At 40.1% G+C, this 19,251-nt stretch overlaps 1 protein-coding gene across 9 annotated transcripts in view; it reads right to left on the bottom strand.

The window, feature by feature from the left end:
- Positions 1-19,251, bottom strand: part of sulf2b (sulfatase 2b) — a 292,990-nt gene that overhangs the window by 56,550 nt on the left and 217,189 nt on the right. For 8 of the 9 annotated variants that reach the window (XM_060937992.1, XM_060937995.1, XM_060937993.1 and 5 more), the window contains one exon: positions 13,445-13,614. In XM_060937992.1, the coding sequence (XP_060793975.1) occupies positions 13,445-13,614 (170 nt within the window). Of the gene's footprint in view, positions 1-1,414; positions 1,505-13,444; positions 13,615-19,251 lie in introns of those variants that run through there. The other variant, XM_060938000.1, reaches the window with a different exon arrangement.

The following is a 19,251-nucleotide window of genomic DNA, read 5'->3' as shown; positions in this document are numbered from 1 at the left end:
ACACAGAGCGTAATTAATTTCTGACAACCACAGGATACATACAGCAGCCATATTATATGTGTGTGTGTGTACATTATATATATATATATATATATATATATATATATATATATATATATATATATATATATATATATATATATACTAATTTCCAAACTCTCATAGCCTTGACAGCAAAAACAGATGAGCTAATTATTCAGCTTTTTTGTTTTGCACATTTGTAAATTTTATGTGCATATGCCACCCTGAGTCACAACACAAAGGCTTGAGTTCCTTTCTCACAGATGTTTAATGCATATGTTAACATACTCCGACTCGACACCAACACCACACCGTAGAACTACATGAAAAACAAAAGGACAAATAATCCATCCATTATACACTATATATATACACTATATATATATATATATATATATATATATATATATATATATATATATATATATATATTCTATCCATATTCACTGGATATAAGCAATTGTGCACGCTGATTGGTTACTCTATTACTATAGGCTATCAGCTCGTATAATATGAGTAGAGAAAAACAAAATGGCGGAGTGTGTTGCTGAAGCAACCGAGGATGAAATAAAAAGTCTCTTTGAAAACAACCCCCCAACCCCCCCCCCCCAAAAAAAAAAACAAAAAAATGGACCAAAATATGGAATAAAAAGTATTTCATGGTAAGAACATATCTTTTTTATTTTTCAATAATTATTTCAGGATTTTTCACAAATTGCTACTATCATTTTGCTGGTTTGTTTACATTCTAAGCCGAAATGATTTTGTTGGACGTTTTGTATAAGGTTTTTATTTATCGAATTTGCAAAAAATAAAAGCATAAGTGTTCCGTTTCTCAAAATCCAGTGAATGTGGATATAATAACAGTTATTCCACTCAATCTCGTCATACATGGCTTAGACAAACCTTTAAAACTATTTTTCTCCAACTACTCAAATGGTGTTTTTCCTCTAAAAGAGTCCTGCAGACCATAGCTTTAAGTACATCAGTGACCTTTGTTATGTCACAGCTCTGTCCTACAAGCCAGAGACAATCATATAATCTCCCGCTCTCTTTGTCTCTCATTTCAATTATTATCATTGTCACAAAGCAGCTTTACAGAAATCTGCATGAAGATTACAGATTTAGATCCCTACCCATTTCCCCCGTTTATGTAAAAAAAGTTTAATTCAAGACCTTTTTTCCCTAAAATTCTTTGTAATCCCCCCAATTTTTTTCTTTATACTTCACTCCCCCCCCTCCTTGCACTTTCTATGGCCCTCATCTACTTTACTAGTCCGTGTGTAATCCGTTTAATCCTTTTAGACTCCCCCCACCCCCCGTTGTCCACTTGCTCTTGGCCCTGTAAACTTGTCTCCCTGGAAAAAATATATAGGATAAGAATAAGAATAACCTCCTGATCTTTCACTTCAACTTTTGCACTTCTTCCTTTGCTACTTCCTCCTTTGTTGTAGTGAAGGATGTAAGGGCTCCTGTCATGAGAGGAGTGAGGGATCTGACCCAGAGAGAGAGAAAAAAAGCAGGGAGAATGTAAGTAGATGCTCACTGGAAAGCTGCATGGATCCAGATACATTTTTTTTTTTCTTGAGCACTACTCAAGTCTGAGAGCAAAACATTTTAATTCAATACACGAATCTTGCATAGCTGGGGGAAAAGCAGGCTCTCTACTTAGGGGCAAAGTGAAAAGGCCGAGGACCTCAGAGGGGAATTTCATGCTGGCGGGAGGTTATTAGAGCGGACAGCGGAGCAGACAGAAGGAGACCGGTGGGAGTTTCTCATGAGATTCTTCATGGAGTATTAGAACTAAATGTAGGAAGTGGATTGTCCAGGGGTGAGGAAGTATTGGCTTTAGAGGTAAGGTTTGCTACAATTCTTACAGCTATTACAGAACAAGAGGTTTGAGCATGACTGGAAAAAAGATTACAGAATACAATCCAATGAATCCATACAGTGCACAGACACCCCAAAGATGTGCATTTCTCAGTGGTGGGACTTGCAATCTCCAAAGTACTACTTGACTTTACACTTCTATACTGTAATGACTGATAACCCCACTATCTACTCACCCAGAAGAGGATAGGTTCCCTTAAGGGTTCCATCTTTCCTGTATAGAGTTCTTCCTCTGGGACATTTTCCTCTCACCTCTGGCATTCTCATTAGGGATCCAAACCTACATCCAGATTTCTGTAAAGCTGCTTCATGACATGCTACACAAATCACGTTGAATCCAATTGATGAATAGGGGATGAAGAAGCATCTGGCATTTTGTCGCTATTTGAAAAATGGTGAATTGGGAACAATTAGACGAATTAAAAGTCCCAAATCACAGCTGCAGAGACCAAGGAACTGCATGACGGCGAGGGAAAAAGGCTGTTTGGGTCAATAATGGTAAAGCAGAAGCACAAAAGAAAATCCAATGCAATGAAATCAAAACACACACACACACACACACACACACACACACACACACACACACACACACACACACAAAGAACTACTCTTTTGAAGCTATCATTAAAGCACTTCACCATCTAGCCTTCAAACAGAAAAAAAGGCGGAGCGACACTGCAATTCTTACTCATTAGTCTTTCCAGTAGAAAATGACTGTTTTCAACATGCTATATTTATGTATTCTTTTCCAGCAAAGTTTCTATCCTTTCTCTGTTGCTGTCTCCATTAGTCTGTAGGTCAGAGTTACTGCAGCTTGTGAGAGAGTTCATAGCTGTATGGAAGTAGTCCTTATCTCCAAGAAAATGTAACAGGCAGACTTGTATACACACAGACGGGTGACAGGAAACAGTGAAACCTCTTGCTCTGTTTTCTGTGGGACAAATTTCTGGAATGGGTTGGGTCACCTTAGAAGGACGCGTCACTGCAAATCAATACAAACCGATTCCGACTGATCTGCTTTATTCTGTGGTGAAACATTTCTGTTCTGATGGGAGTGGTCTCTTCTAAGATGACCACATCCCCATCCACAGAGCATGCACAGTCACTAAATGGTTTGGTGAGTATGAAAATGATCAGATACTATGGCCTTCACAATCAACACAGCTCAATCCAAATGAACAACTACAGGAGATTTTGGACTAATGAGTTAGAGATAATGAGATGAGATGAGTTAGACATGCCTCACCACCAACATCAAGACAATAACTGAGGAAATAGCTTTTGGAAGAATTGCATTCAGCCCAATTCTTATGTGAATACATACATACATACATACATACATACATACATACACAACCCCCTGCAAAAAAGACACAAGCTGGATAACTAATTAGGTTTATGGAGGATCGCATCTTTACAATTACCAAATAACATTACTACTTGACTGGTTCTGTGCATTTGCACTGATGGATAGACAATTTAACCAAATAAGACCGGATGCAACATTTGCATGTTTATCCCTTTGAGGCCAGCATGATGTACGCATCGTTCTACCTTTAGAGCTAGATGCGACGTGGGTGCATTTTAGATGACGCCATCGTTTTCAAGACTCATGACTAATGAAATGCATTGTGATTTGTTGACTTACACATGGGGAAGCCAAAATGCATTATGGGGTGCATTAGTTTGTTTTTGGATTTTTTTCAACACTCTTATCTTGTTTTTGCCTCTTCGCCTCCATGTAGATCGCAAAAAAGTTGTGCTTTAGACAGCAATTAATATTAATATTGATAACATCCATCCATTATCTGTAGCCACTTATCCTGTTCTACAAGGTCACAGGCAAGCTGGAGCCTATCCCAGCTGACTATGGGCGAGAGGTGGGGTACACCCTGGACAAGTCGCCAGGTCATCGCAGGACTGACACATAGAGACACACAACCACTAACACTCACATTCATGGTCAATTTAGAGTCACCAGTTAACCTAACCTGCATGTCTTTGGACTGTGGGGGAAACCGGAGCACCCGGAGGAAACCCACGCAGACACGGGGAGAACATGCAAACTCCACACAGAAAGGCCCCCGTTGGGCTCAAACCCAGGACCTTCTTACTATGAGGCAACAGTGCTAACCACTACACCACCGTGCCGCCCTATTGATAATATAATGTTATAAAATAATAATGTGTAAAAAATGTGAATAATAATAATATAATTAAAGCCGCAAGCGGCCTCGACGGGCCCTCGCGCCAGCGGCCAAGGGGGGCGGGGGCATGCGTCTCTGCGAAAAACCTTCCACAGCTTCTGCGGCAAGAGACATTACTCCCACAATGGCGACAAAGCACAGAATTGGACACATGGCAACAATAGGGTCTCGCACTTCGTGCGTTGTCGACCATGGCAAGCATCTCAATAAGGGTCTTGAAAAGAGTTTGCTTGCCAAGTTTGACAAATCAGAAGCTGCAATATCAGTTTTGCCATAATCAGCACCCCCAGGGGCGAAAGTGCACAAAATTTGGCGTATGATTTTTTGCCCAAAAATAGCGCCCCCAGTGGCGAAACATCACAGAAATTGGGTCACATGTCAGAAGCCCAATGAGTGATTTGCGTGTGAAGTATGAGCAGTGTTGAGCAATTAGAAGATTTGTTATGAATTTTTAAGCATGTAAAATTCTGCATTGAAAAATGATTGACGTATAACTTCTGAACGGTTTACCCTACGTGAAACGTATTTAGTAACTTTTGTCAGCCATGTCTGTAGATGATGTGTATCAATTTTGGTGACGTTCCTATGAACGGTCTAGGAGGATTTGCGCCGTCTTCGTGGCCATGCATTTCGCACAAAAGTGAAATTACCTCACTTCCTGTAGGGCGTGGCTAATGCATTGGCATTACATTTTTGTCCGGCTTAGTGAGAAACATATGTGTACCAAAGGGCATGCCACTACTACAAACTACATGGCAACCAGGCACCTTAATGCGAGAGGCAAAAATCACAACACGTTAGGGGGCGCTATAGAGGCCCTGAGGCCCGCCTGGATCTGGGCTTCTGGTTCGCAGTAGCGGTGGCAGTCTAAGAAAAAGGAGCCAAATTTCGAGCGTTGTCGACCATGGCAAGCGCCCCAATAAGGGTCTTGTAAAGAGTTTGCTTGCCAAGGTTGACAAATCAGAAGCTGCAATATCATTTCTGCCATAACCAGCACCCCCAGGGGCGAAAGTGCACAAAATTTGGCGTATATGTCAGGTGAGCTAGGAAGAGTTTGCGTATGAAGTGTGATGAAAATTGAGTAAGTAGAAGATGAGATATAGATTTTTGAAGAATAAATTTTTTGGTTTTTCCCATGTCAGTAGGTGGCGCTATGCTGTACATGAGCGATTATGAGTTGGAAAAATAAGTGTCTACAACAGCAACGTACTATCACAAGGTAGTGGTGTGAAGGAAAAGCATTATGGAATTATTAACCAAAAACCCATTTTGGAGAAATTGCGTCGGCCAAAAACAGCGCCCCCCATGGACGAAAATTCCCAAAATGAGGTATACATGACATGGGAGGTAGTAAGAAGGTGGCCGTGAAGTTTGACCAAATTTGAGGAAAGATTGGATTTTTTGCCCAAAAATAGCGCCCCCAGTGGCGAAATATCACAGAAATTGGGTAACATGTCAGAAGCCCAATGAGTGATTAGCGTGTGAAGTATGAGCAGTTTTGAGCAATTAGAAGATTTGTTATGAATTTTTTAGCATGTAAAATTTTGAAGCGAAAATTGATTGACGTATAACTTCTGAACGGTTTGTCGTACGTGAAACGTATTTAGTAACTTTTGTCAGCCATGTCTGTAGATGATGTGTATCAATTTTGGTGACATTCCTATGAACGGTCTAGGAGGAGTTGCGCCCTCTTCATGGCCATGCATTTCGCACAAAAGTGAAATTACCTCACTTCCTGTTGGGCGTGGCTAATGCATTGGCATTACATTTTTGTCCGGCTTAGTGAGATACATATGCATACCAAATGGCATGCCAGTACTACAAACTATATGGCAACCAGGCACCTTAATGCGGGAGGCCAAAATCACAGCGACTTAGGGGGCGCTATAGAGGCCCTGAGCCCCGGCCAAGTTTGGGCTTTTGGTTCTGAGTAGCGGTGGCAATTCTCGGAAGTGGTGCCAAATTTCGTGCGTTTTCGCCCATGGCAAGCGCCCCGAAAATGGCCCAACAGCGGAGAAAAATAAAGAAGAAGAAGAAGAAGACGGAAGAATAATAATAGTGAACTCTTACAAGAACAATAGGGCCTTCGCCCTATAGGGCTCGGGCCCTAATAAAGTACAAAAAATAATGTGTAGAATTTTTTTTTCAATTTTTTTGGATACTGTTTAAAAAAAAAAAGTTAATGAACATTAGGGCAAAAGCGGCAAAGGCAATATTTTCCAATTAAAGCCAAAGGTTTAAACTCTCAAATGGCTTTCATTTGACATTTCTATCTGCTACAGAGGTTGAGAAATAAAGGTTTTAGTGAACATTGACAATTATGTTAAGTTTTGGGCGGCACGGTGGTGTAGTGGTTAGCACTGTCGCCTCACAACAAGAAGGTCCGGGTTCGAGCCCCGTGGCCGGCGAGGGCCTTTCTGTGTGGAGTTTGCATGTTCTCCCCGTGTCCGCATGGGTTTCCTCCGGGTGCTCCGGTTTCCCCCACAGTCCAAAGACATGCAGGTTAAGTTAACTGGTGACTCTAAATTGACTGTAGGTGTGAATGTGAGTGTGAATGGTTGTCTGTGTCTATGTGTCAGCCCTGCGATGACCTGGCGATTTGTCCAGGGTGTACCCCGCCTTTCGCCCATAGTCATCTGGGATAGGTTCCAGCTTGCCTGCAACCCTGTAGGACAGGATAAGCGGCTATAGATAATGGATGGATGGATGTTAAGTTTTTCCGAAATCCCTCAGGTTTTCGAAGGTGGTTTCAAACATCACCTCAGGTCACGGATTGTTTTGAGACGGCACCTCAGGTCATAATGGGTTAAAGCTTTTCCTTCTGAAGGTGCCCGATACAGGGTGGTGTACAGGGACCCTGGCAAAGTGCTTTACTAAGACTAAGATTCACTGAAATTCACAGACACTTCAATTGCATGCTCAAATGAACACGAAAAGCAGGTATTAAATTTGATGAAGTTATTTTTCTGCCAGTTAAAAGCAAAATTATATAATTTACTCTGAATTACAGTATGTTCTGTGAGAAGGTTTATCAGGATTACACCTTCCTATCTTTAATGATCAAAAAGGTTTCTTAAAATTATATCTTCATCACCAGGCTCTATGTAAACAGCATCTACACAGATCTTGCGAAAAGCTTGTCATTCACATGGACTTTATCATCAGAACTCTCTCATGTTTACACTCTTATGTTTATCTTACATACGTATCATATTTTGTAGTGTTTTGACATGTCTCATCGCCTTTAAATGGTGTTAGACTTGAGTTTCAATTTCATTCTTCTGCAACTCACTGAGAATTGAACTCTCCATAGCTATCAAGAACAATCAACATATACGGAACCCCCCCCCAACATAATTTGCATATGGTGTTTGTCAAGACGTTGCGTGTGACATAATTTATGTGATTATTATAAATTATTTTATTTTAATTTAATTTATTTTATTTTAATGTACAAAATGTTACCATTTTTTACATTAAAATATGCCACTTTTTGTGTGCGTAAATTATTCAGATCCTACGTACAAATTATTTGGGATATTACTAAATCAAACCTTTAGTATTCTACCCCTCCCAACCCCTGCTTCGTCACCCGTCTGTGTAGCAATATATACTGTATATTATTTTATCCACGTTCACTAGATATGAGCAATTGCGCACTCTGATTAGCTACTCTACTATCAGCTCATATACTGTGAGTAGAGAAAAACAAAATGGCGGAGTGTGTTGGTGAACCAACTGAGGATTAAATAAAAACTCTATTCAAAAACAAAACCCCCAAAATTGTTAAGTATTAAAAAAACCCAGTAATAGCTAAAAGTATACAGTCCCCCCCCCCCCCCCCCCCAATATCTCCTGTTCCACACTCCGGTCCAGTTGGTGGCAGTAATGCACATTTTAGTTGGTTTGCCAACCACCAAAAAAAACCCCTATCTTGTTTTTATTTCTCAAGAATTACTATGATAGCATTTTTCACAAATTGCTCCTGTCATTTCGGCAGTTTGTCTAGATTTTAAGCAGAAATGACTGTCAGAAAGTTTTGTATAGTTTTTATTTATTGAATTTGCAAAAAATAAAAATAAAATCACTCCGTTTCTCAAAATCCAGTGAATGTGGATAGAATAAAACAATTATTCAACTCAATCTCATCATACATCGCTTATAACCAACTCGGTGCGACGTGCCTCATCGGCTATCAGCTCATGCACGACTCGATTTCGTGGAATAACTGTTATATATATAGACAGTGCCAGTCAAAAACTTTAGACACCCCTACTCATTCATAGGTTTTTTTCTGTATTTTGACTATTTTCTACATTGTAGAACAATACTGAAGACATCAAAACTATGAAATAACATATGGAACATGTATGGAATTATGTACTGAACAACAAAACATGTTTCACATTTAAGATTCTTCAAAGTAGCCAGCGTTTACCTTAATGGCATTTTGCACATGATTCGCATTATCTTAACCAGCTTCATGAGGTAGTCACCTGGAATGCTTTTCAATTAACAGGTATGTCTCATCAAAAGTTAATTAGCACAATTTCTTGCCTTCTTAATGTGTTTGATATGAAAGACTAAATAGTAAATAATAAAAATGCAGTAAATAGCCCTATTTCACAACTGTACTAATCCATATTATGTCAAGAACTGCTCAGCTAAGTAAAGAGAAACGACATCCATTATTACTTTAAGACGTGAAGTGGCTTTTAATTAATAAACATAAAGAAAAAAATGGTGAATTAGATGTTGTGTCCAAATTTTTTGACTGATACTGTATATAGTGTACTTTAATATATAGTATACTACAATATTTGTCATAGTAATAGTAATACTACTTGTAGTAATTGCTTACCAATACCATTATTACTCCAGCATGATTGCACTTGCCTTTTTAATGCATTTGAGACGATCAAAAATGCAAGTGCAATCATGCTGGAGTAATGATGGTATTAGTAATGGCAAAACTACTCATAGTAATTGCTTACTAATACCGTCATTATTCCGATATGATTGCATTTGCAATTTTTTTTTATAATGTTCAGTGTTTATTGGAATTTAAGCCACTGAAGAACAAAAGAACAAAAGAAATATCACACAGATGGCTGAGAAGATGGCCAGGAGTAGGAGGTTTGTAATGTCAGTCCGAACTGTAGAATAAGAAAGCTGGAGGTTTGGATCAGCTGTGGGTTACAGATGGGGCTGTTAATCCAACCATGGCAAAAACAACGGCAGCACCCACTGGCAGGATTTAAGCACGAGCCGAGGATGTGTGTGTGTGTGTGTGTGTGTGTGTGTGTGTGTGTGTGTGTGTGTGTGTGTGTGTGTGTGTGTGTAAAATAGTGAAAAAAGAAAAGAGACATCTGACAGAGAAAAAAAACAAATGTGTATGTGGGCAGAAAACAAGTATACGCACTTGGAGAAGGACAGACAGAGAGCGTTCTCTTTGTTAAAGGAGAGAATGAATGCATAGGACATCAAGAAAATGAGATAGTGACAGGCTTAACAGCGAGGAAGAGAGACAGGGCCCCGAGAAATGTCACTGTGAAACAGTTAGATCTTCTACAAGTCTGAAGTGCTTCTTGTGCAGAAAAAGCATACATACAGCGCCCTCCACAATTATTGGCACCCCTCGTTAAGATATGTTCTTAGGCTTCTAATAAATTAAATTTCTCATCTCATCTCATTATCTCTAGCCGCTTTATCCTTCTACAGGGTCGCAGGCAAGCTGGAGCCTATCCCAGCTGACTATGGGCGAAAGGCGGGGTACACCCTGGACAAGTCGCCAGGTCATCACAGGGCTGACACATAGACACAGACAACCATTCACACTCACATTCACACCTACGGTCAATTTAGAGTCAGCAGTCAACCTAACCTGCATGTCTTTGGACTGTGGGGGAAACCGGAGCACCCGGAGGAAACCCACGCGGACACGGAGAGAACATGCAAACTCCACACAGAAAGGCCCTCGCCGGCCCCGGGGCTCGAACCCAGGACCTTCTTGCTGTGAGGCGACAGCGCTAACCACTACACCACCGTGCCACCCCTAAATTAAATTTTTTTAAATAATATAGGACAACAATGCAAAAAAAGAGAAAAATCCAACCTTTAATTCAAGTGCATTTATTCAGTGGGAAAAAAATCCCACATTAAGAAATAATTCTTTTACATGAAATCATGTGTGCCACAATTATTGGCACCCCTGATGTTAATACTTTGAACAACCCCCTTTTGTCAACAAGACAGCACTTAATCTTCTCCTATAACATTTCACAAGACGGGAGAATACAGAGAGAGGGATCTTCGACCATTCCTCTTTGCACAATCTTTCTAAATTGTCCAGAGTCCTGGGTCCTCTCCCATGCATTCTCCTCTTCAGCTCACCCCACAGGTTTTCAATTGGGTTGAGGTCTGGGGATTGAGATGGCCATGGGAGGAGCTTGATTTTGTGTCTGGTGAACCATTTTTGTGTAGATTTGGCCACATGTTTAGGGTCATTATCTTGCTGAAAGACCCAGTGATGACCCATCTTCAGCTTTTGGGCAGAGGCCACCAGATTTTTGATTTAAAATGTCCTGGTATTTCAAAGAGTCCATGATGCCATGCACCCTAACAAGGTTCCCAGGGCCTTTGGAAGAGAAACAGGCCCACAGTATCACTGATCCTCCCCCATACTTCGCAGTGGGCATGAGGTGCTTTTCCGCATACTCGTCTTTTGTGTTACGCCACACCCACTTAGAGTGTTTGTTGCCAAAAAGCTCTATCTTGGTCTCATCTGACCAAAGCACACAGTCCCAGTTAAAATCCCAGTACCGCTTAGCGAACTCCAGACTTTTACGTTTATGCTTGTAAGTGAGAAAAGGCTTTTTCCGTGCATGCCTCCCAAACAGCTTGTTGGCATGTAGATAGCGCCTGATGGTTGCTATGGAGACTTTGTGACCCCAAGATGCTACTCTTTGATGTAATTCTCTAACAGTGAGCTTTGGAGAACTTTTTACTTCTCTTACCATCCTCCTCACTGTGCGTGGTGGCAAGATAAACTTGCATCCTCGTCCAGGCTTGTTTGCCACTGTTCCAGTTGTTTTAAACTTCTTGATGATTCCTCTGACTGTAGATCTGGGCAGGTGTAGGCGAGTGGCTATTTTCTTGTAGCCATTGCCTGACTTATGAAGGTCGACACACATCTGCCTTACTTGAATGGTGTGTTCTCTTGTCTTTCCCATGTTGAAGAGTGGATAAGAGAAATAGGCCTCTGTATCACATCATATTTATACCCCAGGGAAACAGGATGTGATGAATTACTAATTAAAGGTTCCTAGATACTCTGATCACCTTTATAAACTACAGTAGAAATGACAGAAATGCTTCAATTACATTTATTTTCTAGGAATTGTTATGGGTGCCAATAATTGTGGAACAGGTGAGTTTCATCTCATCTCATTATTTCTAGCCGCTTTATCCTTCTACAGGGTCGCAGGCAAGCTGGAGCCTATCCCAGCTGACTATGGGCGAAAGGCGGGGTACACCCTGGACAAGTCGCCAGGTCATCACAGGGCTGACACATAGACACAGACAACCATTCACACTCACACCTACGGTCAATTTAGAGTCACCAGTTAACCTAACCTGCATGTCTTTGGACTGTGGGGGAAACTGGAGCACCCGGAGGAAACCCACGCGGACACGGGGAGAACATGCAAACTCCGCACAGAAAGGCCCTCGCCGGCCCCGGGGCTCGAACCCAGGACCTTCTTGCTGTGAGGCGACAGCGCTAACCACTACACCACCGTGCCGCCACAGGTGAGTTTATGAAAAATAATTTTTTCTTAGTCAGGGATTTTTTTTTTAAAATTCACTTGAGTTAAGGGTTACATTTTTCTACAATTTTCAGTGTGAGATTATGCTTCTGCAATAAAAATTGAATTTATTTTAAGGCTTTTAACACATCTTAACCAGGGGTGCCAATAATTGTGGAGGACGCTGTGTGTGTGTATATATATATATATATATATATATATATATATATATATATATATATATATATATGTATGTATGTGTGTGTGTGTGTTTGTGTGTGTGTGTGTGTGTGTGTGTGTGTGCGCGTATAATCTTCATATCTATGCCCACAACCACAAACCAGAGTCCACTGATATGGCAAAGAACATACAAACACGACACTGAGCACCCAAAAGGGCTTCGATCCAATGTGACCTGGAAGTGACACAGAATACAATTCAAGCACAGAACTGGTAAAGGAGTTGATAGCGCGTGCCGCAATATTAAAGACATTTTCATGCTTGCAGTCTTTACCCTCCTGGACCTGAAGCCACTTGCACTGAGGCTTCCGTATTCGTGAAAAGCCAAAACTCATGTGCAGTCCCGGCAACTGATTGCTACACCACTTGAAAACAGTAGTCTGGGGTTCGCTTCCAGTGAAACTGATCCACTCCTGGAGCTGTGTGTGGAATAATGAGGTTCGGTTTGTCATGTCGTTTCCTGTTTCGGATATCATACTGGCAAGGAAAGGCATGTTGTGGTCTGCAGATGAAACAGAATGCCTTTTGGATATGTAGAAGCCCTTCAAATGTACACGATGTGACTACAGCTCATGAAAATATCACATTATTTTTGTAGTATGCAGTTTCAACAGAAAAGATGCACCCAGCCGGTTGACTGGTGTTATAAATGAAAGGAAAGACACTACCTAAATCAATAATACAGTAATTAAATAATCATAATAAGAAAAATAAATGGAGTACCTATTGTCTTGCATTTTGCAAAAAAAAAAAATGCACATCAGCAGCAGAAGCGATACATAAAATTGCATTAAAAATCATTCCACGGTTCAGAAGCAATCTATCTGCGTGACGACCCCCATTCCTTAAATTCGCCCAGAATCGATCCTGAGTATGGACTCAGGCCAAGCATTTGGGTAAGGTGAAAATAAAAAAAGTTTCCACCCCCTGACCAGAAACAAATTGAAGATAATTGCATTTTGTACAGACAGACAGACAGACAGAGAGAGAGAGAGAGAGAGAGAGAGAGAGCACTGCCATGACACACGAGGGTAGAGAACTGCGAGCACTTAGGATTGATACACTCATTTATCACAAAGCAGTCATTCAAACTATGATTGATACAGCTATAACAAGCAAACGAAGGAAAACTTACAGTTGACTAATGTAACATGGAACTTCAACCCACAAGAGCAATCAATCATCTTAACATGTAATAAACAAAAAGCAGCACAGCTATAAACATCTATTCATCGAACCCTTTTCTTTCTCATCATAGCTAGGAGCAGCAGAGAGACTCACATGTGTTGAGATGCGTTGGGGAAGGCGGTGGTGTACTGCGGCGCTGCATCCTCTGGCCCATGAGGGGCAGCGTGACTGAGCACCATCAGCACTGGCCTGTGAGGATAGATTTTCTTGGACATGCGGAAGTAACTGATGCTGTCGTTGGTTATCAGGTCTGTCAGATAGTCCTGAGGAAAGACAGGGGTGTTATTCATGGGTTGTGTTGAAAATGGCATTATTCTCTATACGTTTAATGCTAAATCCTCCTCAAGAACATAATGCTGGGTTTGAACAACATCAAATTTCTCAACCATACCTGGCTGATGCATTAATACTTGGGCTGAATTTGTGTACAATAACAGTATTAAGCTTCAGTGCTGTGTTTTGCTCTAGGTAATGAGTGAAAAACATGTTGTAATGCTGTTTTCACTCCAAAGTTGAATTATTTTCATATACCTGTAACAATAACAAACAACAACAATGGACAACTACGAGGTCTTGTCACCACTTCACCCTCATCCCTCCATCTCTTACATCCTCTTCATGTAAATTCATTGAACTAAAATGCAATATATACAGTACATTTCAATAGCAATTATACCTCTTTGTGCAAACTAATTACAGTGCCATATACATTTCCATATATTCATTACAGTGCAGTATATTTCTTGTGTGCAATATATTTAACAATTATTCCACGAAATCAAGTCGTACATGAGCTGATAGCCGATGAGGTGCATAGCACCAAGTTGGCTATAAGCCATGTACGATGAGATTGAGTTGAATAACTATTTTATTCTATCCACATTCACTGGATTTTGAGAAATGGAGGATTTTTATTTTTTGCAAATTTGATAAACAAAAACTTTATACAAAACATCCGACAAAATAATTTCTGCTTAGAATGTAAACAAACCGGCGAAATGACTAGCAATTTGTGAAAAATGCTACAATAATAATAATAATTCTTGAAAAATAAAAAAGATATGTTCTTACCATCAAATATTTTCATTCCATATTTTGTTGCTTTTTTTGTATTTTTTTGGGGTTTTGTTTTTAAGTAGAGTTTTTATTTCATCCTCGGTTGGTTCAGCAACACGCACCGCCATTTTGTTTTTCTCTACTCACCAGAGGTGGACAGTAATGAAGTACATTTACTTGAGTACTGTACTTAAGTACAATTTTTGAGTATCTGTACTTTACTTGAGTATTAATTTTTTTTGGCAACTTATGACTTTAACTTCACTACATTTGAAAGGCAAATATCGTACTTTTTACTCCACTACATTTCTATCAAGGTCCTCATTACTCGTTACTATGAAGTGGCTTTGAAAGTGGATGTTTTTTCTTTTCTTTTTTAAAACGTGATTGTTTTTTTCACAGGTGACACTGAGACAGTCTATCAGTAATCACTAGGGTCACGTCACGTCCATAGACTGGATAAAATCAAGTTCAATGATTTCTCTGCAACATTATTTAACACGATCAATTGATGGTAGAATGGAAGGAGGTGGTTCTTCTGGGGAATGCACGCACTCACGGTTCTATAACTAGAACCCATGTTTCAGTTTTCTGAAGGAATAAAGAGTTGTTTCATTTTAAATGTTTGCTTTGTTTGCCTAAAACGGAGCACATCATGGCCTACAAAAACTCGCCGTCCAAGCTGTGGAAGCATATTGAGGGATGTAAACGTTTTGTTCCAAGAGAAAGCTTGCAATGAAGTTGTCTGTGCTTTTAGAGCGAGCGATAATGTTGCAATAGCTATGCAGTCTGGTTAGTCAAATGACTTTCTATGGATTTTCCCACCAAGTTGCCATGGCCTTGTCTACGGCTAATGATAACACATAGCTAATTAACTTGGATACTGTTAGTTAGCATGTAAAAACGGAGTTACGCTAACATGAATAACGCTAACTTATCTGAAGTCCTTTCAGAAATGTTTTAGCATAATCTTGCCAAATAAACAAAATGTAGAAATCTTTCTTTTCTAGTAACGTTAGCTACTCAATATGATTGAGTTTGAAAAGATTTTGCTAGCATGTCAGGTGGAGCTTCACTGACTAGCTAGCTTAACATTAAACCACCATGATTCTACAGGCAGATTCATATATGCATGAATACATACACTTGCGTGCACGCACACACACACACACACACACACACACACACACACACACACACACACACACACACACACCCACACACACACACACACACACACACGCGCACGCAAGATCTGTGAGATGGACAGTATTTTACTAGTCAGTCACAACAAATTGCTGGAATTTTTTTGTTTTGATGTCAGATGATGGTCTTGCACATTTTTTGTTGTTGTCTTGCTTAAAGCAGTGTTGCTGTTGGGCAGTTATTTAGCTCAAGGTGTGGACCTGGGTTTTAACCAGGTTGGATTGTCACTTTTATTTTCTGAGCAAGCTGCATTTACAGCTATTCCATTGTCTTCCTGATTAACACACACATACATGTGCGTACACACTGCCAGAGCTGGGTCAGAACACTACCATGCTGCTTTGTGGGCGTGGGGAGGAGGATTACAATTTAAAAAAAAAATGAAAGTGACAATGGCTCTTTTTCAGTTCAGTTGTGTTTCATTTTGTAATGTTCTACCAGTACCAGGTGTTTATTCTACAGGTTCTATAAGCTAGTCAGTAGATCCAGTTGGTTGTTTCAGAGGCATTAGGTTTTGTAAGCGTTGTGGCAATAATACAACAATGCGTTGACAGAAAATGTGCTTTTAATACTTAAGTATTTTTAAAAGCAAATACTTCAGTACTTTAAAGGAACAGTCCACCGTACTTCCATAATGAAATATGCTCTTATCTGAATTGAGACGAGCTGCTCCGTACCTGTCCGAGCTTTGCGTGACCTCCCAGTCAGTCAGACGCAGTCAGACGCGCTGTCACTCCTGTTAGCAATGTAGCTAGGCTCAGTATGGCCAATGGTATTTTTTGGGGCTGTAGTTAGATGCGACCAAACTCTTCCACGTTTTTCCTGTTTACATAGGTTTATATGACCAGTGATATGAAACAAGTTCAGTTACACAAATTGAAATGTAGCGATTTTCTATGCTATGGAAAGTCCGCACTATAATGACAGGCGTACTAACACCTTCTGCGCGCTTCGGCAGCGCATTGATACGGAGCTCAGATATCAATGCGCTGCCGAAGCGCGCAGAAGGTGTTAGTACGCCTGTCATTATAGTGTGGACTTTCCATAGCATAGAAAATCGCTACGTTTCAATTTGTGTAACTGAACTTGTTTCATATCACTGGTCATATAAACCTATGTAAACAGGAAAAACGCGGAAGAGTTTGGTCGCATCTAACTACAGCCCCCAAAAAAATACCATTGGCCATACTGAGCCTAGCTACATTGCTAACAGGAGTGACAGCGCGTCTGACTGCGTCTGACTGACTGGGAGGTCGCGCAAAGCTCGGAGAGGTACGGAGCAGCTCATCTCAATTCAGATAAGAGCATATTTCATTATGGAAGTACGGTGGACTGTTCCTTTAACTTAAGTAAAAATTTGACTGGACAACTTTCACTTGTATCGGAGTAACATTTGACCAGTGGGATCTGTACTTTGACTTAAGTAATGAAGTTGGGTACTTTGTCCACCTCTGCTACTCACAGTATATAAGCTGATATCCTAGTAGTAGAGTAGCCAATCAGAGCGCATGATTGCTCATATCTGGTGAACGTGGATAGAATAATAGTACTCCATCATCACGTTCTTATTTTTTATTCTATTTAGTATATTCTATTTTACTCCCTCTCCTTTTTTTACCACTCCCCCAACTATCGTCATGACCTTACGACCATTGCAGTAAGCATTTTATTGCATGTGATTGTGTATGTGACAAATAATTCTGAATTTGAATTTTAACAGTATGTGAAGAAGTGTTTCCTTCCTCTTATACCACAGCAGTGCTAGTGCTAATAATATTTTATTCACCAAAGAGTAACACAACACTCATTTTTTTTTGTCCATTTCACATTATATTTAAGTTTGTGGGTTGTGCAGAAATTAAATCGGTTCCTGTTATTACCTTGTAATAATAACTACTTCTGTAAGAACAGCCAACAACTGTCCTCACAAGCCTCTCTTTGCTCTCTCTTGAAGTTAATAAGACAAAAAATAAACCTGCAGAAATATTCTTTCCTGTGTCGGAAAACAGCACTTGCACAGGAGTCCTTCCAGAAATGCTACACAAACATCCCCATAAAAAATTCTTCACCATATCAACAATTACACACATTTTAGAAACCCATTTCTGTAGAAGTTTTACCATACAACACCCCCAAGTAAGTTGTTATGATATTAATAATAACATATCCAAATGAATATAAACCTATGCCTTGAATTACAATTGGAAATTCTCTCTGAGACGTACTGTTGATTATTAGAAATGTAATCAGCACCTTTTCTGACCAATCAGAATTAAACAATACTGTGGTATAATTGCATTCAACATTTAGGTTTATGTTTGACATTTACATTTATTGAATGGTTGTCTGTGTCTATGTGTCAGCCCTGTGATGACCTGGCGACTTGTCCAGGGTGTACCCCGCCTTTCGCCCGTAGTCAGCTGGGATAGGCTCCAGCTTGCCTGCGACCCTGTAGAAGGATAAAGCGGCTAGAGATAATGTGATGTGTGTGTGTGATTTACATTTATAACTATAATGCTTGTATAAAAACATTTTTGGAAACGATCAAGGAGTTTTCTCCAGGTCATATCAGGACTTTTTCCTCAATTGTTCTTAAAAAAGTTTCTTAGCTTAACTTAACTGCCTGTGATAAAAGATGATAAAGAAGTTTTTCTAACTCTATGAACATAAGCAAGTGCTTTTTATGCACTGTCTGAACAGCTGGGCTGTGTCTGTGTTAAGGGCTGAGACATCTGGCAACTCTCCACAAGGAAAGAAAAAGTAGGCTTGTGTAAGAAAAAGAGGCAGAGAAAGTGAAATTTAAGTTACTTTTGTTGTTTTTGCAAAAGACAGTGATAATTGAGATATGAACAGACAAATCTGACATATGTGTACAGTACCAGCCAAGAGTTTGGACACACCAACTCAGTCATAAATTTTTCTGTATTTTGACTATTTTCTACATTATAGAACAATACCGAAGACATCAAAACTATGAAATAACATCTGGAACACAGATTGAATTATGTAATAAGCAACAAAATATGTTTCATATTTTAGATTCTTCAAAGTAGCCAGCGTTTACCTTGATGACACTTTACACACTATTGGCATTATCTTAACCAGCTTCATGAGGTAGTCACCTGGAATGCTTTTCAATTAACAGGTGTACCTCAAAAAAGTTAATTAAAGTAATTTCTTGCCTTCTTAATGCGTTTGAGATCAAACAATAAACGAGACCCTCAATGATGGCGTAGCTCACTCTGGCTCCGTCTAGTCCAGAAGGAATGATCTAAAGTGGGCCACCTGGCACAGTTCTACTCTCAACCAGCCCAGCTCAAATATTTAAAAAATTTCTGACATCAATCTTGTCCATGAATTTACACCAAAATATCCCTATATGTCCTAAGGGTATAGTCTGGTAGTAGTTGACACAATTGGGAGGCACGGTGGTGTAGTGGTTAGCACTGTTGCCTCACAGCAAGAAGGTCCTGGGTTCGAGCCCAGCGGCTGGCGAGGGCCTCTCTGTGTGGAGTTTGCATGTTCTTCCCGTGTCCGTGTGGATTTCCTCTGGGTGGTCCGGGTTCCCCCACAGTCCAAAGACATGCAGGTTAGGCTAACTGGTGACTCTAAATTGACGGTAGGTGTGAATGTGAGTG

This window comes from Neoarius graeffei, chromosome 13 (assembly GCF_027579695.1).
Source record: "Neoarius graeffei isolate fNeoGra1 chromosome 13, fNeoGra1.pri, whole genome shotgun sequence".
NCBI classification, from domain to species: Eukaryota; Metazoa; Chordata; class Actinopteri; order Siluriformes; family Ariidae; genus Neoarius; species Neoarius graeffei.
Note: the sequence above shows the minus strand (reverse complement) of the source record. Positions and strands in the feature narration are given on the sequence as shown.